This window comes from Diplotaxodon limnothrissa, linkage group LG7 (assembly GCF_057381915.1).
Source record: "Diplotaxodon limnothrissa isolate DT_005_m linkage group LG7, D_limnothrissa_male_GT1.1, whole genome shotgun sequence".
Lineage (NCBI taxonomy): Eukaryota > Metazoa > Chordata > Actinopteri > Cichliformes > Cichlidae > Diplotaxodon > Diplotaxodon limnothrissa.
The window spans coordinates 35,410,452-35,434,462 of NC_140602.1; the positions used below are offsets into that span (position 1 = coordinate 35,410,452).

The 24,011-nt window shown below is 38.8% G+C and overlaps 2 protein-coding genes across 2 annotated transcripts in view; both read right to left on the minus strand.

Annotated features, from left to right (window-relative positions):
- slc30a5 (solute carrier family 30 member 5) overlaps nt 1–12,140 on the minus strand; it is a 17,138-nt gene extending 4,998 nt beyond the window's left edge. The window contains exons 1-14 of the mRNA XM_085357995.1: nt 11,644–12,140; nt 10,111–10,233; nt 9,733–9,799; nt 9,475–9,560; nt 8,384–8,471; nt 7,897–7,984; nt 7,703–7,779; nt 7,358–7,528; nt 6,985–7,273; nt 3,496–3,704; nt 2,317–2,474; nt 2,096–2,225; nt 1,641–1,899; nt 1,334–1,560 (exon numbers count right to left, since the gene is read on the minus strand). Of these exons, the coding sequence (XP_085214121.1) occupies nt 1,334–1,560; nt 1,641–1,899; nt 2,096–2,225; nt 2,317–2,474; nt 3,496–3,704; nt 6,985–7,273; nt 7,358–7,528; nt 7,703–7,779; nt 7,897–7,984; nt 8,384–8,471; nt 9,475–9,560; nt 9,733–9,799; nt 10,111–10,233; nt 11,644–11,714 (2,043 nt within the window). The 5' untranslated portion in view covers nt 11,715–12,140. The remainder of the gene's footprint in view (nt 1–1,333; nt 1,561–1,640; nt 1,900–2,095; nt 2,226–2,316; nt 2,475–3,495; nt 3,705–6,984; nt 7,274–7,357; nt 7,529–7,702; nt 7,780–7,896; nt 7,985–8,383; nt 8,472–9,474; nt 9,561–9,732; nt 9,800–10,110; nt 10,234–11,643) is intronic.
- A 1,322-nt stretch (nt 12,141–13,462) lies between these two features.
- LOC146628672 (annexin A1-like) lies at nt 13,463–19,810 on the minus strand. The gene is made up of 11 exons (XM_085357996.1): nt 19,748–19,810; nt 19,512–19,617; nt 19,207–19,301; nt 17,919–18,032; nt 17,392–17,482; nt 17,066–17,202; nt 16,204–16,297; nt 15,138–15,233; nt 14,776–14,834; nt 13,637–13,759; nt 13,463–13,519 (listed from the first exon to the last, which is right to left on the minus strand). Exons 1-11 carry the CDS (start codon nt 19,808–19,810, stop codon nt 13,463–13,465), a joined length of 1,035 nt encoding a protein of 344 aa, XP_085214122.1.
- Nucleotides 19,811–24,011: the final 4,201 nt, after the last annotated feature.

The window sequence follows — 24,011 nt, forward strand, 5'->3', positions numbered from 1 at the left end:
TCATGTTTGCATAGTAAGCTAACGATTAATAAGACGATGTCAGAGGAATTGGTGCACAAATTATCATCACTCACAGGTCAGTGCTGTCGCTCTCTATACACAGTTCGCACGATTGCAAAGTGAAAGCAAAAAAACAAGCGCAAATTCAAACGCGATTTCAATATGTCACATATTGACAGTGGCTCACAGATGCCAATGACATAATTACCCAGCTACATTTCTGAAAGAATGCAAAAGCATTGACATATATTTTTCCTTCCTACAATAGCCCGACGGGCAGGGCAGAGATAGATTTTGGTAGCCCGACTGAAAAAAAATCGCTAGCCCCAGGATGTCGGGCTAGCGATATTGCGAGCCCTGTATCTGATTGCTAACGGCTGTCTAAATGACTCGGGTAAAGTTTGTAGCATGCATGCTTGTTGTTTTTGTCTGCTTCCACTTGTCTTTGCACTAGGATGATGTCGGCGTAAATGTGCAGTCATATTCGTTGTGTTCCCACTAGTGCTGTCAGCGTAAATCTCGTTGAAATGACCTTAACGCCACAACACGGCAAATCTCTGTTAAAGAGCTACCGCCGATCGCCCCGTGCATGGGGCTAGACGGCCAACACGTTAACGAGCTAACCGCGCTAACACACTAGTTCCCACCCATGTAATTGAGCATTGCATGGCACATCCAACATACTGTTTTACTTTAGTCCATGACTCGCTTACCTTCAGGGTCATACGTCCCATGAAAACCAAAATAATTCCAAACACCAGATCTGAATGAGGGTGGGGGAGGTCCATGTTGCAAGGAGAGCTTAACTTTTGTCTCGCTAGCTTGCCCTGCGCTCTTCCTTCTGACTATGCTGTCTGTGTTGAGCGCTCAGTGGATCTGCGCTCGACAGTGCAGCCTAGGCGGAGTAGTCGAACACAGATTCACTGAGCGCTCAACACAGACAGTATCATCAGAAGGAAAGTTGATAAAATAAATTACAAATTTTGTATTGTTCGATACATATGCGTACCGAACCGAAAGCACTGCATCGAACGGTTCAATATCGATACGAATATCGTTGCCCCCCTAATATAAATAAAAATATATATATATATATATATATATATATATATATATATATATATAAAATCCGCAGCCACGGCAGGGTCCAAGCCGTAATTAGGAACTAAAAAGTTAAAATAGGTAGGAAGTACTGTAACCTCGTAAATAATTTCCTCTATTTATGTACTAGCAAACAGATAAGCAGTTCTCAATACAGATTCTCTTCCTCTCATGCACGTAGAAAACAAATTTCACGACAGTCTGCTGAGCAACCCCATCTAGATCTCCTCACCTTTTCCAGCGCATTGTTCAGGTCCTTCTCATGCTCTGGGGGAGTTCGCAGAAGCAGAACCTCGCAGGCGTCCTTCAACAGAGGGATGACACTGAGGAAAATGAGAGTGGCAATGAAGAGCGAGCATATGGGGTCAGCAATCAACCAGCCGAACTGCCGGATGAGGATGGTGGAGATGATCACGCCAACGCTGCCCAAGGTGTCGGCCAAGACATGGAGAAAGACACCTGGAGAAAAATAAATCAATAAATCATGACTTTATCTAGCTTTATGTTTCTCACCACAAACCACGTTCTCAAACACACACCTCTCATGTTGGCATTCATGCCTCCAGAGCCGTGGGAGTGCCCGTGTCCCCCGTGGCCGCCATGGCCGTGGCCTCCGTGCGAGTGCCCGTGACCTCCGTGCGAGTGCCCGTGGCCTCCGTGGCTGTGCTCACTGTGGGAGTGGCCATGATGTGAGTGCCCGTGTTCGTGTGACGAGCAGCTTTTGCCGCCATGGGAATGAGCGTGACTGAAAGCGCAGATGCCCACTAGGTTGACGAGTAAGCCTCCAACAGACACGGGCTGCAGAGAAGGATGAACAGAGTTCAAACCAGACGAAAGCTTTCATATTGTCTCTATGATATCCAGCTGTGATATCCAGCTGTATAAGATCACTCCAAAACTGACAAGATGCAATCAGGAAATATTAAAAGGTGTGATTTTAGTGACCAAAGGTAAAAAAGATATTCAAATGGTGTGGTGGAATCCTTTTACTCACAGTCAGCATGTCTGTGTTTATGTTGGGAGGATCCAACAAACGGGTGACCGACTCCACAAAGACAAAGAAAGCGATGACCATCAGGAACAGGCCGTTGATGAATCCGGAAAGAATTTCAACACGACCGTACCTGTAAAACCACAAAACACTCAGTTTATTAAGAATCCAGCTGGAGGTGATGTTCTTCAATTTTACGATCACGAGTTCTTGATGGATTTTACCCGTAGGAGAAGATCCTGGTGGCTTTCCAGCGGGTCATGAGGGCGGCAAACAGGCCCAGAACTAAAGCAGAGCAGTCGAACAGCATGTGGAAACCATCAGAGATGAGTCCCAGGCTGTTGGTCCAAACGCCATAAAACAGTTCCACAAAGGTGAAAGCCTGAAACAATGCAGAGCAACAAAATCTTACGAAATACCTGCAGAGTGTGTGAGCCTAAACACAGCAGGCGAGTCTTTTAACAGCTTGAAATGCTTTAATGTATTAGATTAAATTATTTAAGATGATCTCCAGATGTGATTATCTAATTCTTTTATTTAATTGACAACTGGAAATTACTTTTTTTTTTTTTTACATTCTGTTCAGTCAGAGGCAATTCGTTGTTCTCACTGGGGTGTAGATTTTATTGTTTGCTTATTAACTTGTGCATTTCATTTATTCCACCTGTTATACTTAGTTTTATTTTTTTTAAGAAACAGGCACAAATCAAATATGCATACACACCCATCCCTCATTAAAAGACTATCCATTCAAAATATAAGCACAGTATAAGAATCAGGATCATTAAAGGTTAAGAAATGTGGAATTTCATTAATGCTGGCATAAGTGTTTCTTTGAATAGGTTTGTAAAATATGTAAAATATGTAAAATATGAGCTTTTAGAAGCCTGCAACTGTATAATGTTAGACTGCTCCTCAGGTCATTGAACCCTTTATGACATATTTTCTATCCTCAATGGCAGCTATGATCTTTATTACTAAGATTCATTTTAGCAGGAAACCTCATTACCAGGCACAAATGTCAGTGAGATGTAGATCTGATCCTATTAAACAGCTGATATTAACCCTCTCAGGCTCAAATTAAGTTTCTGTTGCTAATGCACAAAAGAATACCTGCAGTGGTACTTCTGAGTAAAAAAAACCTCATAACATATGTATGTGGGGTAATCAGGTTGTTAGCTTTTACTTGTTGCAAATCTGCAACGCCTGCCTTGAGAGGGTTAAAAGACTGTAAGCTCAGACGTGTGTTTTTCCCCTTCATTTCTCCTGTATACGCTGATCCGTTTTTGAATCGGCGTTCTGCTTTCTGTTGCTATTGGGGTTCGGGTACGGAGCTCTTACTTTGAAATTAGACGGTCTAAAATGTGAAAGATCAGAACAAAAAGAAGCAACTTCCTACACACCAGGTTGAGACACAGGAAGTAGAAAATCTGTCTGGAGTCATACTCCTCCAGGATCTGTTTCAGGGAGTCTTTGATGAATCGTGGAAGGGACTGGGATGTGTGCTGCAGGGCGTCACCCATGAAATTGTAGAGAGGTGTCCCTTCAGGGGAGTAACCCACCAAGGTGCCCTTCTGGCCTTTCTTTGAAGGAGACGAGAGAATATTGGACGCTGCAGGGAGAGAGGAGGGCAGGGAGAGAGGTGTAAACAAGGGTTTTTGTTATTATTATTAGAGATGGCACGATACCACTTTTTTATGTCCGATACTGATGTCATAAATTTGGATATCTGCCGATACCGATATGAATCCGATATAGTGTTTTTTAATCAATAAAACTGCTTTTTTTAATATCTTGCTGCATTTTGTATAAGTTCATACTCAAGTTTAAAAACAAACAAAAGCTATTCTGTTATACCTGTATGCAAAAAATACACTGCACCCAAAATATTTCATGGTTCAGCAATACTGATCAATCTAATAAAGTTAAACCTACTCAATCCTCCCTATTCTGGTATTTTAAAGAGTAAGCAACCCAACTAATAGGGTTCTAAAACTCTCAGCAAAAAAAAAAAAAAAAAAAAAAAAGGAAACCACCCACCACCTCATGATGCTTAATTGACGTAATCAACTTTAATTTGATGCAGTGTGAAAAAAAATGCACAGAAATCAATTATTTTTCAAGAATAATTAAATAGATTCAACATCTTTCTTCAACAGAACTGCAGACTGCACAGATGGTACTTTCCCAAAGGAAAAAGTACTATAGCTTACTAGGGTATATTAAACTTAATAGTTACTATATACAGTAATGGACTTCTATACATTTTACATCAGATTAAAACTTTGGGTGTAAGATTCAGATAATTATTGATTAAAAGCTAGACATTTTAAATGAGAATAAGAAAGAAAAGTATGTCTTTGTGCCCCCTTTTCCCTGTTCATGCCCCATCGGCCCCCCTGGCTAAACTTTGCTAGATCCGCCCCTGCACAGTTAGCAGCCGTCAGCTGCATAGAAAAGGATCCTGGTGTAGAAAGTAATACTAAATAAATTCTAACAACAGCTTATCAAGCTTAAACGTGCTGCTGTTGTTCAGCTGCTGGTTTCCTCTTTCTGGCACGAAGTGGGCAATAAACAAACAAGAGAGACGGACTTGCAACAGAAAAGCCGATCAGCTGATCATTAATCAGTTTCATGACTGAAGTAGCAGCAGCAGAGGGAGGGAGAGAGAAGAGGCAGTCGCTCCAGGTATCGGTTGTTAAGCTTAACGCGGGAATGCTTTACAAACATTCAGAGGTGAACTTACACACTTGCTTTACTTCTCTCTGGGATAACTTTCTCGGAGATAAAATGCCGGATTAGTAGCGAGGCTCCAAATGCTCAACCAGACCGCTGACAGGTCTTGCATGCCACAGCCGCTCTATCACGTGACCACACTGCTCCGACGTGCTACGGTTATGAGCCGAGTTACGCCATGTCGCAAGTTTTGTAAGCTGCTTTTGTGATATTTAATGGATCTGATTACATTTTTTATTTCTCTCTGATATCCGATCCAGTAATTTAGGTCAGTATCGGACCGATACCAATACGTAATATCGGATCGGTCCATCTCTAATTATTATCCATTTCTAATTAGTTTTTATTAATTTTTTCGGTTTTCAGTTCAGTTCTAGTTAGTGTCCAGGATGGGTTTGCTTACTTCTGGCTAGTTTTTAATTAATTTCAGTGTTAGTTTTAGTCTTTATTTTAAGTATTATTGTATTAAGGGCATGTATCAGTGCACTAATTACAATAAAAATAAAAAAAACTTTTTGAAAACAGTTGACTCACAATTTTGTTTATTGACTTTATTGAGACCTCATCCGGGAAGTTTTGATAACAAAATCTTTATCAAAAGAAAAAAAATACACTAAGGCTATGTTTTAAATTTTAGTTAGTTCTCCCAAGTCCACAAAATTGTGTCAGTTAATTTTATTCATTTATTTTAGTTAATTAAAATATGTTTTCACATTTGCTTCTTTTGTTTAGGTTTAGTTAACTATAACAACTTTGGTGTAAACCCAGTTTAAAGACCAGGTTTTGACCAAAAATAAATAATTAAAACCCGCTGTTTCAGAAACCCTTTCACTTTAAGGCAGGGGCAATGTTTTTTTGTATTTGAACAGACAGAACAAAAATTCCTCGAGTAAGACAGATGTAATGTTTTGTTTCCATATCAATTTCAGGTTAGTCCTTGCCTGAGTTTTAAAGGATGTAAAGAAGAGTGGATTCTGAAAAGTCGGAGCTGCGTTGTATTAAATGTCGAGGTGGCATTTCTGGTTTTGTGACTGCGTTTTCTCAGATGTTGCTACATTTTACTAAATGTTGCCATGCAACAAATTTCTACAATAGGCCTTCATTTTTGTGTAGCACTTCCTGAGGTGATCACTCCATTTTTTCAAATCCCATCATGCATTTCCTAAAATGCCTGTTTTCTGTAGGCAGTGTCACTTAATTGTTAATTAATTCTTGTTTTGGTGTTTGAAGTCTTTCTCCCCATTTAACTTTAACTGTTAAATGCAAAATATGATTAAAAAGGCAGGTAAAACAAATTAACTCATTCACTGCCATTGACGTCTATAGACGTCAATTACGTTTTTCAATGGGAGGGGCTAGAATACAACCTTCTAGGGGAGGGGGCAGGTGTGGGATTTGAAGGGGAAGGTGACTGGAAAGGCAGAAAAACCCCAAGGGCACCTTACAACACCGACCCTGATAGCAGGCTAGACGGTGACCTAGGCAGGCACCAACTTGAAAAACTGAAGCCCACCAGCAGTAAAAGTAGACCTGCAAGGAGGTGCAGGGTTTGCGCACGTAAGGGATTGCGCAGTGAGACAAAAATGTGGTGCAAGTCTTGTTGTGTGCCCTTGCATCCCGGAAAGTGTTATAATGATTACCACACAAAAGTGAATTATTCATTGTGAATAAATGTTTCACTATGTACATTTTATTTTTTCATATATTTGTAAATAAATTGTTTTGATAAAACATAACCTTTCTCAGTGTTATTTCTGTTTTATAGAAGTGAAAAACTATTTTATATGTTAGGTGTCACAAAGCAAGAAATATTAGTGTCAAAGGCACTTTTCTGCTTGAAATGTATTTTTCACAAAAAGCTCGTTTTCTCCCTTTTTTTGGTCAAAACAGGCATTTTTGGTGGAACCCACCTCTCTTCTACAGCTGATTACTAAAGAATGGAAAATGGTAGAAACAAGCTTTTTTTTTTGGATGAAAGAAGAGAGTCTGTTCTTCATTTTGGTAGGTTCAGCGTTTATATGATCATAACACACAGTTTTCTGTGGCTCTTCAAAAATGAGTAAAAATGCTCAAAAACCCTGGCAGTGGGGAGTTACCTGATTTGAAAATGGCTGGCAGTGAATGAGTTAACTAGGTATCGCAGAGCGGTTACTCACACATAATGAAGAAGATGGCGCTAACCAGCACTCCACCAGAGAGCACGTGCTCTGTGCTGCCGTGGTGCGCTGGTTTGCTCATGGAGCGCAGCTGGTCAGTCAGCGGGTGAGTCCAGAAGTTTGCCAGCAGCAATGCGCTGAAGAAGAGGGCCAAGGCGCCATAACGGGCGCACCTCGGCGTCTCCATCTTGGTGCTGCAGATGGCCTCGACGTAAAACTCCAGGATCGTGACGGAGAAGATGATCATCCCGAAAGGCAGGACGAGAGAGGACCACGACTCCACTTTGCTCTGGGGTTAAGATGAGATTCATCCGTTTACAACACGGCTAGCTAAACAACAAACACGTTTTATCATGTGATCTGGTGCACGTACTTCTGTGGTCGCAGAAAGTACTATAACCCAGGGCAGCAGCACCATGGCAGAAACCAGGTTGTCGAGGGCATAGAGACGTTTGGCACCGCCGATCTCCACTGACAACTTCCTGGAGGCCGTGTGGAATCCAACCTTCAGACACAGGGATGCCACCAGCAGCACAACACCACCCTGACAGGAAGTACAAGTACACATTACCATAAACATAAATATATATATCAATAAGGAACTGAATCAGACAGAAAGAGCACAGACTCCCTTTCTTCTGCTGTATATAAACTGAATTATTGGAAAGCCAATATTTAGAAAGAAAAAACAAGAAGGTAGGGAATAAGCTTTACTCACTTTGTGATCTGCTACCCCTAAAAATGAAATCACAGTATACAGGAAGTGAGTGAGAGCACTGTCATGGTGTCCCTCAGCTGGTTATGAGGGGGAATCAAGGCAAATGCAGTAAAGGACAGAGGTGTAACAACGCAACACAAACACATAAACTAACAAACACTGACAATAGACTAAAGTGTCGGCTCAAAGGATACGGTGCTCGGCCATCTTTGCCATGAGATCATCGTTGTCAAAGAGGAGCAGGCAGATCACAGCGATGATGAAGAAAGCAGCACCTCTAGTCTGCAAAGTCACAGCAAAGTAAACAGAAATGCACATTATAAACCTTTAACACAGAGAGTTCAATCATTTACCTTTTTCAAAATAATGAGTGTTTTAGCTATTATTATTCTCCAATTTTGTGCCTCTTTGCCTGCTCTATAATACCAGTTCTTAAACTGCATATGGAGGAGAGAAGCGGCTTGTAATCGGTCAGTTATGTTTCAGTTTATAATTTCAGTTTTTATTTATAATGAAGATTTGTTTCCTTCGCACAAATAAATACAAACATTACCTGTACTTTTCAAACATCAGGAAATGAAACACAAAAACATGTTACAGAGATAACGCGCTCATGTCATATAACCACGATCACACCGACACTAAAAGCAGTTTCTGCCATGTGAATTTATGGCCTCCTACCTTTGATGGCCCTCCTCCTGAGTTTGTGAAGAGAACCCCAAGAAGAGCAATGATCACAACATCACTGTGCTCAAACAGCAACAGCGTTCTGTGAAAGACACAATTTTAATAATATACCTGAATACAGCTGTGAGTCTGCAGATATTGACAAAAATTTCTGGCACAACTTCACCTACTTCCAAGGTGCAAGAAGAGGATAAGAAACAACGCAGGAACTCCAGCAACACTCAAAGGTAAAGAGGAACAACTGTATTAACTGACCAACGGGTTTCGGCATGTGGCCTTCATTCAGGGTCATGACCCTGATGAAAGCCACATTTACCTTTAAGTGTTGCTGGAGTTCCTGCATTGTTAGTCTGCAGATATTCTCATAAACACTTGTAGGAGATAGGGATAGCGTACAAAGCCAATAAAATGCCATGTAACAAGCTGAATATAATACTGAATATAATAAGTTTGTAAAGTGAAATACTTGCCTACTACATTAAAATACCACTTTAAAGTAGCTCACTGCAGGAACAGTGCATGTGACTTTCTCTGGTCTTAAAATATGTATTTGTGGGTTTTACTCGCACCTGGTGGGCTGTAATGCTGTAAAGCCCCAGAAGCTCTCAATTACTATTAAACGGCAAAACCAGAGGAACATACTGCCAGATGTTGAACAAATACAGTGTGTGTGTGAAATGAGATGCTACTGTGTTAACTGAAGAAACATGCAAATATAAAGAAATAAAGACAGGTGTCAAATTATTCTAGTGAAAATTCTGCCAGGCAAAGCAATCATGTCTGCCATAACTATATGCAGCAGTTTAGGTTGGAGACTGTGAGATGATCTTTGAAGTATCGTTGGATAGTTCCCAGTTAAAAATCCACAACCCTAACTGATTTAGATTGATCAACTATTCCCTGAAGGTTGTGTCCTTGTGCACCTGTAGCTAACCTGACTTTCTTCTTTCTTTTAAGAGACCCCCAAACAACAATTTTTAGTCCAAAGAAACACAATGGGACTCTCAGGGAGGGATTTAAACTGTTTTCCTCCAACTCTAATGCTGCATTTGGTTTTATTTAACTACTGCTTAACTACTTCTTACCTAAGAGGTCCACAAAGAGTTAGGCCGAAGAAGCCCAGGAGGGATATGACACAGCTGAAAACAGCATGCTTTAACAACTTTATCCACTGCAAAGAAAATAGATTCATCAACAGAAATTAATACAATGCATAAGGTATTTTTTTTTTCTTTTTGCAAAGCTAGACTTGAATCATCTTAAACACGACATATATAAGTTGTTCAAGCTAATGAACAACAGTAAAAAGAACAGGACGATTAGAGGTTTTAAAGCAGACAAACCTGTCTTTTTGAGATGACTTTTCCAGATGAAAAAGGTTTTTGGAAAAAAAGCAGAAACACTGCACTCCTAAAATCAAAACAATAAAAAAAGAATCAGCATGTTTTCACCATCTATAAATGCAAAATGAGCAAAAGGTCTTGGTGAATAATCGCATTTTGTCTTTAACTCTACCTGAAAAACCTCAAACACACACTGCAGCTGGTAACACGTTCAGCTGAGATGATGGACATTAAATATCTATTCATCGCTCTTATCGAGCAAGTGTGTGAAGTTTGCAAAGTCAACAAAAATTGGCCAGAATAACTGTAATTAAGATTTTTGTCACTACAGAGCAGCCCCAACTAACAATAATACATAAAAACACAAAGAGTACTTACCCTAATTTCAGTATGAAGATGAACTGAACTATGTGAACCACTTTTAGGATATCGTATGACTCAAAGATCCCAAGAGCTTTGAGGACCTTCGAGATGACCAGTAGAACAATGTACCTGGTTAACCTGCACAAGGAAAGAACACGCTACACATTAGTACAGGCTGTGTGATAAGAGCAAAAACAACTGTCATCTACACTGATTCTAGCTATGGGCAAACTTCATACAGTAACAGGCATAATCTTCCCCAAGAAACAAAATCCGAACTGTTCGTTCTTATAGAAAACCTCTGTGTTATATTTCCAGTTTAGTCTATTGTTTTCTACCATTTTCCATCAGGTTTCCCTCTTCTCCCAGGACAGAAATATTTAACTGAGGGTTTAAAGAGAGTCTGTGTGTGTTCCTTTTTTGCACCTCAGACTTTCAGCATAACAACAGGTCATGCCACCTACAGAAACTGAAGATTATGCAGTGATTGGATTCATTAGTCATGGGCAGGAGAAGGAGTACTAAGCGCTAGCCGAATGCTTTTGTGGAGTGATCTAGGAGGAGGAATGATCGGCTTCTGAATGGGAATAAGACCAGACAGATGGTGAACAACTGATGTTGTGCCTATCCTGGGACAGGATGTTGCTGTGGTGGAGGAGTAACAAGTAACCATGTGTCCACATCTACAACAACATGAACTGGAAGTCAAACACAGAGGCTGTATAGAAGAAGGAAACAATAGGGCTCCATTTCCTAAGGAAGAGTTTGAAGATTTTCTGTTAGTTGTGATGAATGGAGTGTACTGTGCTGTGGTCTGCTGGGGATTCAGCATCACAGCCCTTGACACAACAGACTGGATAAACCGATTCTTAGACAACCCCTGATAATTTTTAGATGCCCACTAACACGTAGCAGACTGGATTCAATCCTGAAGGTTTTTATACCAACATACAGCTCAGACTAAGGGCATAATTAATACTAATTTATTAATAAATCAAATCGCTTTTATTGTCACATCACATATGCAGGTACAGCACATGCGAGTGAAATTCTTGTGTGGAAGCTTCACAAGCAACAGAGGTGTGCGAAAATACAATAACATACGAACAAAGCAAAATATAACAATCGAAATCTGAGATTTATAAGAATAAATATATGTACAAATATAACACTGTATCTATTACTGAATATGTATACCAAATACCTATATACTTGTGTGTGTGCATAAATATATATATATAAAATAAAGTAAAATATAAAGGTATAATGCTTAATAATGTAATGACTATTAGTTTATAAGCAAATCGACGGCTTTTTGTTATAGTGTTCTTACATATGGTGTCTGGTTGCAAATATCGGACACAACAAACAATGGGAAATAATAATGGTGGTTTTTCCACTGCTGTGGACAATTTACAGAGTAATCAATTCTTCACAAACGCTAACGTATGGACTACCGATGCATGGATGAGACTTGAATGATTCTTGACATGAAAACAGTTACATCAGTTTAAACTGAGAGTTTTTGATGAAGGAAGGAGAACATACCTGGAATCGGGCACTTCGACCATCCCCAGCTGACCCCCTGAGAGCACGTTACTGCTGTATTTTTCTTCCATTTTCAAGGTCCCCAAACCCACCAGCTCCACTCCACCGAGAGTTACTTCTGTTACTTGTGCATCCTTTACATCGCTGCTGGCGGGAGAGCCAGCTTAAACTACGGTCTGTTCACCGCCGGAGAATATAAACTGGCTTCTTCTGCGTTCTATTCATCCTCCCGTCAGTGTCTGACGTGTAAACTACAATCAGCTGGTAGCTTTGTTAGCGTATTAGCCGGCTAGCTAGCCACTTTCTCCCCCAAAGTTTCCAGTGGCGTCACGTCCTCGGTGTACGGTTTACTTGGCCCCCGAAGCTTGTGGACGCGTGGTCAGAAAAAGATACTGAAAAGTTATGAGTCTGAAGTGGTTGTAATAACCGAGAAAATCCGCATGGACAGGATAAAGAAAATCAAACACCCGAGCTGCCCGTGTTGCCACGGCACTTCCGGACACGGTAAACGTTACGTGCAATTACTCGTCAGCGTTGCGCCTGCGCAGATAATGAGGATAGAAGACATTTTTATTTGTTTGTTTGTTTTTCACTTTATTTAGAAAGTTGTTTTATGAACATTTTCGTTGTTTCTTTCTTTCTGGAAAAACATATAAAATATATTTTAAAAAGTCGCCCTTTGTCGTGTCCTCCCCCTATGGCGCGTGCTCCTCTGCACTTTGTTTTTCTTCTGCTCTGGATGTTTTTGTTTCTCCCGTGGGTTTCCAGCAATGAGTTTTTGAGTTCATGCTTTGTCTCCCGGATCCTGCATCTGCAGTGTTATGAGCGATTTTTTTTAGCCACATGCAAAACAGACCAAATTTCCTTTAAGTAAGTCCTTTCAAACAAAAGCCTCAAACATATTGGCATTGGAGATTCGGTTTTTGTCTTGTTTTGAAATTTTTACTTTTAAGTTTTCGAAAACAACAGTGCAAAACAACAACAACAACAAAAACACATACATGGGAAGAGTACCAAAAAGGAAGGAAAAAGAACAAGATATGCATGACATATATGACTATATCAGGGGTCCAAAAAGGACCGGATCTGGGAATACCCAAATGTACCCTAGATTTAGACAGTTGCACTTAAGTACAGTTTTTTTTTGGCAATGCCCGACTACTCCAAAGATCGTTGTTTGCTACTTTGCTGGTCTAATTATGTATTATTAGAATAATTTCACCATTCTTTAATCTTTTAATGGCCTGTTCAACTTCTTCTTTAGTTATATTTGATATGAGTCTCATAGTCGGGTCATTTGTAACTTGGGGCAGCTCCAATTTTGCTAAAAATGTATCAATGACTTCCTTACTACATTATTTGGGTTGGGAATACAATTTTTGATAGTAAGCAATTTGTGTTTTCAAAGCACTAAAACAAATACAAGCGCATGACATTAACCAATTCAAACACATTATTTTAACCCTAGATGGTTTTGTCAGTTACCTGGAGGCTACAAGTTTATGTAATATAAAAAGCCTTACTGCTGACTTTGAAGATTAAATAGAAAATATTTGATTTCCCATGTTATTTTCTGCATTTCTAATAACCAAATATCATTTTAATGCATATTTATACAACTTCCTCATACATTATATTTCAAAGGACATTAAAAGAAAGAGAAGAAATACGGTATGAAATGCTTGGTGCTGGAATAACTTCTTTATTCAAATTTAATCTCAATAGAACAGAGTAGTCATGCACTTCAGATTTAAAGCTGTGAGTATTTAGTGGAATAAGCTGGTCTCGGTTTCCAGAGTAAAATGGTAACAGATGAATTTCAAAAAGCTCCACACAAGCTAAGCAGGACTTTCCGATAGTGTTCCTTGGTGTCTTTCTGTGGAACAAAGATATTATTAGCTGAAATTTCCAGATACTGTACACTGTCATTTTAGTGTTTAATCATTAAAGACAACATGATAACAACAAGGTTTTTTTGTGTTTTGTTTTTTACCTCTATGTCATCATTCAGGGATCTTTGTTGACAGTTCCAATATACCTCCTTGATCTTCTTGAGGTCGACCTCAGAGCGACTCACCAGTATCCTGTTGAGGGTTTTCTCACACGTGTCTGGTTTCTGTGAGAGCAGAGCAGAGCAAAGCTTCAGTTATTGATTTTATGCTATATAGACTTTATGTTGGGGTTAAGATCCAAACAGTTACTTAAGAGTTAGCTGCTGATCAGAAACCTTTTTTCAGTGGCCAAGAGTACGGACTCCTTCAGCAACTTGCAGTGTTCCTGTAACTATGTAGTATATGGGACACAGGTTCACTTTCTTCTAACACAACTAAATAGTATGTACAAGCACCCTCAACTTTCTGAGGCAAAAGCCTAAGCCGTTCATTGTGGTATTTTCTAAATGTAACTTGTTAAACTAAGGTTATATAAAGTAAATTTAAAACAAACTAGAGCTCTGTTATTTGATATGCTGTTAAGTATTGTATACTTAATATAAAGTTAGTATAAGTGGCCCAGCTTAAGTCTTTAAGAGGACTTAATTTTTGAGGGAACAAGTAAGTAAAGTAAGTAAATAAGTGAAGTAAGTGAACAAGTAAGTGAATCCATTTTGCAATGTAGATACTGCAGAAGTACTCAATCTCAAACTGCTTGAACAGTTTAAAACATCCAGCTTCCAGACTACATTAGTCCAAAAACATGAAATTACTTACAGACTTGAACCTTCCTTTTAAAATACATAAATCAATGTAAAATCATAAATCACTCACACACACACACACACACACACACACACACACACACACACACACACACACACACACACACACACACACATTCAGGTATCTTAGTGAGGACCTTCATTGACATAATGGTTTCCCTAGCCCCTTACCGTAGACCCTAACCATTAAAAATGAATGCCTAACCCTAACCCTAAACCTAACCATAACCTAATTGTAACCCTGACACTAAAACCACATTTTGAGCCTCAAAAAGGCCTTCAAACTTGTGAGGAACGGCGAGTGTGTCCTCATAAGTGCCTGTTGGTTCTCACAAGTATAGTAGAATGCAGATTTCGGTCCTCACAAAGATAGCTAGACAGGAACACATACACATGAAAAAAAATTATACACACACCTCCAAAGCCTTAACAAGCTTCTGGGCAAAGACAGCTGGTGTGTTCCAGGCATACTTTGCTATGGACATCAAAGAGAGACAAACAGTTACAAAATGATCTCAAGTCGAGTCCAGATGCTGCGCTGCCTCACAGCTGTGTTAGAGCCCATACTGTGTAAATCTGTTTTCACGTTATACTGCTCAATCAATCTTAAATCTCTCCTGATCTTAATGTACACAAGACGTGCTATGTGATGCACATTTCCTGCTCGCGAGAGGATTGATTTCATCGCTCACATGACCTTTGATCTCACCCCACCCCCACCTTGAACAGAAAACACAATTAAAACTACATAAACTGATGAGGACAAACATCAACTTACCAAGGTCGATGAGACAATTTTCAGTGTCTCCTTTCAGCTCCTTTTTCAGCACTGTGGGTAATTTGACATCCGTCTGTTTGCCAAATGCCTCCAATACTAACAGGTAAACAGACAAACTGGTAATTCTGAGTTATTAGACCAAAATCAAATATGTTGTTAAGGCTATGCAGCATATTTCATTAGCAACTGAGGAAATGAAAAAGCAGTTTTAAAATATTTATAAACATAAACATTCAGATTTTAGTGACCAGTGAAACATTAGGCTGAAGTTTTTTAAAAAAGGAGAAAACAAATACACCATTACTTCACACAACAGCAGTTTCGATTAGAAAATTTATGCAATTGTACAACAGATTTCAGGATCATCAGTTCAAACAACTCTATGCAAATGGAAGAGTATAGTAGAGCCTTCAAACATAAGAACACTGTACTAAGTGTCCAGCATAGTGGTGGTAGCATCAGGCTCTGGGGCTGTTTTGCTGCCAATGGTATGTACATTGCAAGTGGAAGGGGAAAGAAGGAGGACTAGTTCCAAATTCTTCAACTTCACTTTAAATATCACATTTCAAAAACTGCTTTTGCAATGGATAAAGTAGGCCAAGATTAGCTCCTGGAATGGACTTCCCAAAACCCTGACTGTAATCCTGATGATACTTTGCTAAAACCGGGTTCATGTCAGGAAACCAGTTTAAATAAATGCTGCCAGTTCTGTTAAGAAGAACGGTCAAAAATCCAGCCAGAATCATATCAGGAGCTTGTTGATGGCTACCAAAAATAGCTGGTTGAAGTACAACTTGCTCAGAGACATTTGACCAAATGATAGTGAGAGTGTATGTATATGTTTGAGCTTGTATGTATTTTGAGCCTATATGCAGATAAAAACTAAAAAAGATTTCACAACTCTTGTAAAATCCAGACTGACTGTAACTGTATTGTTCTCAGACTGCTGGGTGTGTTTCGCCTCCTACCTGCAAGAGTTTGGTTCCACCTGTTTTTCCAGAAGTGCATTGTGTCTAATGAGTCAAACCCAACCAAGAAGAAGTGTTCACACTTTTCAAGAACTCACCTTTCCGGAGGTGAGGATAGCTGCGCTTGGTCATCAAGTCAATGAAGGTGGACACATTGAATCCGCTGCCCTGCTCACATAACTTCAGCAGCGTCTACAGACACACACAAAAAAATTGGATGATAATCATAAAGACTTATACTCCTTATAATAATTCAATAATTTATATTCCAAGTATTTTACCAAAAGTCAGACTTATTCTTCGCAACTATGCCATTGTTGCACCATGCAACAAACTTTATATATTTTCACTTGATGTGCATATGCAGACCCCTATAAATGCAGCATTTCCTACCCAACCAAAAGTCATGTGCCTAACTGTATCAGGAAATGGCTGAAGTTTTTTTTTTTTTTTACCCACATAATTATGACTAATGAGTATTCCAGCTGTGAAAAATGAAGCCAGCACCTAAATGGAAATAACTGCAGTTCCTCTAGTGGCCACATGAGGCTGACTCTAAAAGGCAGCCATTGACTCCCACGTTAAAGTCCCTAGAATTACAACACTGAACAGTCTGATACAAAAAAACTGCTTTGATCTATATAGCCAAGAAGATTTTGTTTCAGCTTTAGTGGGTGAAATTTCAGCGTTTTACTAGTTCGTTGCTTAGCAGATAAAGCACAGTTTATGGGTGTAGCTTGCTAACCAAGTGTGCTAATGTCCACCAACATGTTCGTTTGAATCAATGACTAGGTCCATCTTTTATACCCTCTATGAATGTTACATTATGTTCACACACATTATGTTTGGCCAAATGCCACAGATAGGAACCGTTAAACTAGAGTTCTCAAAATATATTCTCACATAATTTGTTGACAACATAAAGTAGAATAGTTTAAGATTTTGTTTATGTGATTTTACCTTTGCGTCTTTTGAAACAAGATCATTGTCTACACGAGTGCTCTCATCTCTACCTCCACTTAGTAATTCCAGGAGGATCTTGGTGTAGTTGCCACTGGTCTCACTTTTAATAACTTCTTCCAGCTCTTTTTTGTACTCTGAGGAATCGGGAGAATTTCAGAATAAACATCAGTTTACAACAATATGATGGCCAAATGTGACTACAATAAGTCTAGCTTTCTAGCAGCTACAGACACTAGATATCTAAGATGTTGTATAAAATTCTATCTTAGTTCAGCATTAAGCCCAAACAACAACCATGTGATTTCACATGACTGTGACAACACCTTGTTTGAAGGCCTTCTTGATCTCCTGAATCTCTTGGTTTGTTCTTGTTGCCAAAATCTCAGTCAGAACTTCCTCATCTGTGCCCAAACCCTGTGGGAATAAATCAAATAACAGAAATAATAAAATCTATAAACAGTAAGAAGAAACATTTAAGGGCCCCTCAAACAGAATTACAAGTAAGTAGTTTGTTGTTTTTTAAATTTGTTTATTCTAATCTATGTTTAAGTTTTCTTTAACTGTGGCACAAAAATTACCTTAAGTTCAAACCCCAGACCTACAAACCAAAAATGTGCTAGTGGGAGGGTTCTTGGCCAATACTGAACCAACTGGCAATTTTGTGATGACAATTTAATTCAGTTACTAATGACACAACCTAAATGATAAACTTAATCTAAACATGTAACGTCTCAAGTAACTGAAAAAAACATCAACAAAAAACAACAACTATAAAACTGCTCTATGAATGAAAACAAAAGAAGTAATATTCCCCCAATCAAAGGTTTAGTACATAAACCACAGATCCTACCTTTGTGGCTTTCATGAGTTGGTAGGCATCATTCTGAGCTGGTGTCATGAGTAGTGCCAGACAGATGTCCTCCAAATTTCCTGTCAAGGCTGCTTTCAAATTGTCAGTCAGCTTCTGCAACACACAAGGATGATCTTTCTGAAGGACTACTGTCCACTGTAATCATCTTTTGAGTTTTGATGCATTCTCCATCATCCAGGAAGGTAAATCTCCAAAAGTTAATTCTGTTCATCTGGACGTAGCGTTTTGTGGGAGAAACGTTTCGTCACTCATCCAAGTGACTTCTTCAGTCTCAGCTGACTGCAGGTTTCCCCAAATCTTATAAACACAATTAAGGTCATGAGAATTTGCTTAATTAAGATTAAGGAACTGACCTCCCAGCCCATTGTTCCTTCAGTGGGCTGGTTTCAGTCATTATGCAAATGTACTGTTTATAAGATTTGGGGAAACCTGCAGTTTCCCCAAACAACAGAATCAACTTTTGGAGGCATCTTTTGAGTTTAAATTAAATATATGAAGGTTATCTTTTGTGATGTGAACACTGCGTTTGTAGACCAATTATGACTCAGTTATATGGTTGCTCAGTAATTGCTGACTTGTTATGCATTCAGTTACAGATAACAAGGGTTCAACACCCTTTAGCCTCTAGACAACCACTTTGAAGTGAAAGTGGCCTGGTGGTGGGCAGTCTGTCTCCTGCAATCACAGTCGCCTCAGCTCAGTCGATTCAGATATATTTCTATATAAAAGCAAGGTTGTTGAGTGTCTTTCTCATTTTGAAGTTAAACTTTTATCCTGCAGCAATGGCGTCAACATTTGTAGAGAAATTTCTGTCTCTGATCTATGAGGTTCTGGCTGGACTGTGAATGTGTGTAGATAATGTGTGTAGAAAGCAACAGGTTTGGTTTTTCACCAGCTACCAACTTGACTGCATTCATCCACCTAATTGCAGACTCACTCCTTTTTACTGCCAACAATTTCAAAGGCAACAACACTGCAAGTTTATTGAACATGGTCAAGTTATTTTGGTCATGCCAAAGTCTCCAGCAACCATTTTCTCTAGTGTGACTGTACCATTAGGGAGCTGGCAGGGTAAAGGTTGTTTCATGTCTGGTCTGACAGCGTCTGAGATGTAAGGTGTGACCGCCATGTTTGATTTTTGGAGCCAGAAGTCAACATATTCCCATGATGCACTGAGCATTTCTATATGTAATATTTTCCCAGACACTACCATTGTTCTCAGCCTCATGCTGTACAGATTTGAATATGGCAGAAATTAATTACTCACCTTCCCATTTTCCGTTTCATAGACTTCTTTGATCCTTTGCCTCTGCTCGTTGCTTCGCTTTACCAGGACTGCAATGATCGCATCCTCATTCACTCCTGTTGGGATGACAAGTTACATTTTACTGTAAGCACCACAAAATGATAAAATCATCCAAGCCAAAAGAAGCAAACTACCTCACACCCAATTCAAAATTGCAATAAACATTCGTTTTTTACGACCTGTGTTTCAGCTTTAAACTTCATATCGTCTAAATTAAAACAAACATAACGTGTATAATACATTAAAACGAGAGAGTGCACACGCACCTTTACTTTCAATGGCACGCCGAAGAATTGCAGTGTCATCGCTCGCATTGAAGTTTGGATATGGAGTGACCGTTCCATAATAAATAGGTTTATCCTTATCATTCACCTAAAAGATCAGCCAAAATACAGACTTTAAAGGACTTTAAAAAGTTTATTCGCCAGCCAGTAAAATTCATATGAAATTCAAATACTCAAGTAAGCAGACTTGGGTGCAATATCCTCACAATATGACTCACTTTGACAGTGTCATCATCGGAGTTTCGGGAGAAAATGTCCTTCAAACGATCGAAGAATGGCATTTTTGCTTGGATGAGAGACTCAAAAACTGAAACAAAACTGTAAAGAGAAAAGAGTAGAGGGTAAAGGTATGAAATTTAGCTCTGCAACCACCCTGACACTTCCTTTTAATCTCATTCTGTTTAGTCTTCTGTGATTGTTAGCAGCAGGTGTGTCACAGGGAGGAGCCACAAAAACTGCAACTCATCACAGAGATCACACTCTCCACAATGCTCTACCACAGACATACATACTCTGTTTTAGTCACTGTGTGTTTTTAGCCACTTGGCAAATATCTGTTCTTCTTTTACAGTATTTCTGTAATTGCCATCTAACTCCTGAACTCTGTTGCTGTCATTTCCGTCCTCACTCTGTGGCTAAACTGTCCTTCTCATTATAACGTTTGTCATTAAGTTATCTTTTTCCCTTTATTTATCCTGACTCACCTTGAATTCCTCGTAACAATAAGAAAATGGGAGTTCAAGTGTTTACATATCCAGCAAGAAACCCTCACCTGTGCTGCTGAAGACCGTCCTGCACTCTAGCTTGTAGCTACTGCACTGTGGAGCTCACTCTGCGGCGTCTCCACCCATCACTGTGCATTTTCACCTGCAGAGGTTTAGCCAATCATGTCATACCTCTCAAATTCTTTTGAGGCAAAAGATTCATATGCCTCTGGGACTGGTTGGACAACTTTTCAATTCAGACTATTCTGTACGTGTTACACTTTAATCAAACCACTTAGTTGAAAACAGTCACACAGATTTTTTTGGACAATTATACCTTTAACACAGCCAAGTTAAAGGTATAATTGTCCAAAAAAATCAGAATGAATCTCAACATTGTTGATACCAATCAAGGAATACTGTCAGGTGTAGTCTACATGAAAATGTTACTTAACCATACCTTTGTGGCACTCCCTTAATTCTTGCTTGAGTTTGGCGCCTTGAGTTGCAGTGCAGGTAATGTAGGGAACAGATTTCGAAAGAGAAGCATGTATATTAAAAACACTGCATTTGGTTCTGCTGCATTCATTTTAATGGAATGGTTGTTAGAGGAGGCCTAACCACAACGATATACTTTGCTCTTAATTGTTTCTTGTTGGTTAATTTTCTTTCACTTGGTGGAGCTCAGTGGGGGGTTTTTTTTCTCTGTGGTATCAGAAGGTTACCCTGCTGCTATAGATATAGTTTCTATATCAATAAATCTGTTTTTCCTACATGATATTATAAAATTAGAGAAAAGTAACAATTAGAGAAAAGTAACAATTAGAGAAAAGTAACAAAGTAAAAAGCCAAACAAACTCTGCTGCCAGTAGTAGGGGAAAATTGAATGGCAAGTATGGGAATGTGCTGTAAGGAATGAGAATAATAACATACTATATAGAAACATATATAAAAGCAGGTGAACTGTTGTTAAGGTGTTAGTGAGCGGCTGGTGTTTTTCCGTGTCCTCCTGTGTTTCCCTGTAAACCTTATTAAACTAAATTAACGCAGTGTACTGTAACTCAGGACATGGTATTACTATAGTACATCCATACATAGAAAACATATTACAGTATTAAAACTAGAGAATTACAGTAATGCAATGTATCATCAGGTCATGGTATTTCTAGGTTAACATATTGTAAAATACAACATTGCTGCCAGTAGCCTGATGTAAAAGTGTAAGAAATACAGGAATCAGCTGTAATTTAGGCCATGTTTTGACATTAAAAAAATGTAACAGATAGAGATACAGATAAAAATAGATATGGTAATATATTGTAATTAATATGTCATGTTTTCAGTATTACAGACTACTATAACAGATTACAGATTATTACAGTGTTACGGCCAGGCAGCCGGTGTGTTTGCGAAACTGGCCCAAAAAGCAGACACAGAAGAGAGGAAACTAAGTATAACAAAAAGCAACCTGTTTATTAGGCTGGATACATGAACACAAAACAAGGCAGGGCGAACAGGGGCATAACCAAACTAAACTAAATTGGGGAAAACTAAACTAAACATGAAAACTAGAAAGTGAAAATGAGAACATGAAATTGAACAGGTACATGCAAACTTTAGCGTGAAATCATCTAGACATGAACAGTAACTACAAAAAATCCTGAAACCTGACCTGAGACGAAGTGAGAAGGACATACTGCCTTCCTCTTCCCGCTTCACCACACCCCACCACACATGCAGAGCCTTCGGGTAAAGGTGTGTCACCAAGGTGCAGGGGAGACATTCTTCCTCTGTCCCCTTCTGGCCACCTGTGCCTCAATTTTATTCCACAACATAGACATCCACATTACTCAATCTCTCATAACACATACATATAGGACCTTGGGGTGGGTATGCTATACAACATCCAGAGGACCGTCTGCGTGTTCAAACTCACCTCTGGCGCCTCTGCCCACCTCTCAATTTTAAATGCATGTTGACATTGAGGGTTCTCGGGAGGGGCTGTGGAATGTGGAATGGTTGCCCCTCTGATGGTCCTCCTTGGGCTCTCGCGCTCTGGGGGCCCATGCCTGCTTCATGCCCTGGGGGGCAGGGCTATGGCTGCCCACCGTCTAGCAGATCGTTACATCGAGAAACATTTTGAATACAGGCGCGCTCACACACACAGGTGCAGATATGGGTGCTCATAGGCGCAAACTATATCTTTCTTGGCTCCTACCACAAAGCACATTGTGCGCTGTCAGTTTTGCATGCTGCACAATAACGTTCAATATTTCACATTTACTGTTACTCATACTTATCGAGGTTATTGCTGTGGTGTTATGTTGATTGTGTTGCTCTCCTTTTGCTTGTTTTCTTTTTTTCTTTCAACAGGTGATCCAGCTGGTTTGTTTTTTTAGTGTCTTCTCTCACTGTCCCTCTTCCCCTCTGTTTTTCTTTCCCTCCCTTTCCTATACCCCAGTCATGTCTGTCCTGCCTGTAATAACTTAAATAATTAATAATAAATGTTTCATTTGATTACATTTTATATGATGAATTATGCAGAAAAATTGGGCTGTAAGATCTATTGCTTTGTTACCTATTCAAGTTGTGTATCATGTTTTTAAAAAGTAACTAAGTAACTAATTACTTTTGAAAAAAGTAATCAGTAAATTAACAGGATTTTTTTAGAAGTAATCAGTAATTAGTTACTAATTACTTTTTTCAAGTAACTTGACCAACACTGGTTGCCACATACTGTAGAGTAATGTAGGAAAATTGCTTCCAGTAGTCTACTGTAGAATAAATGAACCACACAATAATCTGATCTGTGGTATTATCCTGTAAAGTAGATTACACTACAAGAGCTGAGAGTAGGCCATGGTATCATTAGGATAACACAATGAAAAACAATACAACAGTAGAAAAAATATTAAATTAAAAGCTACACACAGCAAAATGTTGCCTGTAGTCAACTATAAAGGCCAGTAAATACAGAAATATACTTTAATTTAGGCCATGAAAATATTACCATACCAGAGTGCAAAATACATAACAGTAAAAGAACTGTAAATTTAACAGCAGCATACTGTAAAATGTAGACAATACAATTATGCATTATGATTAAGGACATGGTTTTATCACACTAGTGTAGTGTAATATATATAACAGTAGGAAAACTGTAAAGTTAACTTTAATACTGGCAATCATGCTGCTAATAGTCAGGAAGATTATAGCAATTTACTGTAATCGAGAGCATAGTTTCATTACAGTAACATATTGTACTATACAATATATACTTGTATGAAAATTGTAAATAGGACTATTTATTTTTCCCAGTGTATTTATTTTTTATGTTCTTACAGTTTTACTACATGGCAATCAGTATGCATGAAAAAATAGAAGCAAACAAAGACTGTAAGCTAATATTTTACAAATGTTATTTTATAAATGTAAAATAATTTTATTGGAAAGCCAGTCTCATACAATTAATATAAAGTCAGTGTAAATATAAGAAAAAAATAAGTGAAAATCTGTGAAAGACATCGGAAAATGAACACACACTGTTTCTGCCTCAAGTAAATGAATGTATGTCTGTGTTGTAGGTAGATTATCTTCAAAATCATTACATTATTTTAACATTATTAACAAACTGATATTAAATCAGTGGCTAATATGGCTACTTCTATATAGTTTAACAGTTTGTGCACCCTTACAGTTAGGTGCAACTTAGCTTAACTGAGTGTTGAATATTATTATTTTCCAGCCAATCAGAAACAATGTGGCTGCGTATTTATCG

Excerpts from the sequence above, each read along its gene's own strand:
- LOC146628672 (XM_085357996.1), bottom strand. The coding sequence starts at position 19,810 with ATGCCATTCTTCGATCGTTTGAAGGACATTTTCTCCCGAAACTCCGAT. Across the intron at positions 19,302-19,511 it reads GCGTGCCATTGAAAGTAAAG|GAGTGAATGAGGATGCGATC; the intron begins GTGCGTGTGCAC and ends TCATCCCAACAG. Across the intron at positions 16,298-17,065 it reads TTGTTTCAAAAGACGCAAAG|ACGCTGCTGAAGTTATGTGA; the intron begins GTAAAATCACAT and ends GTGTGTCTGTAG.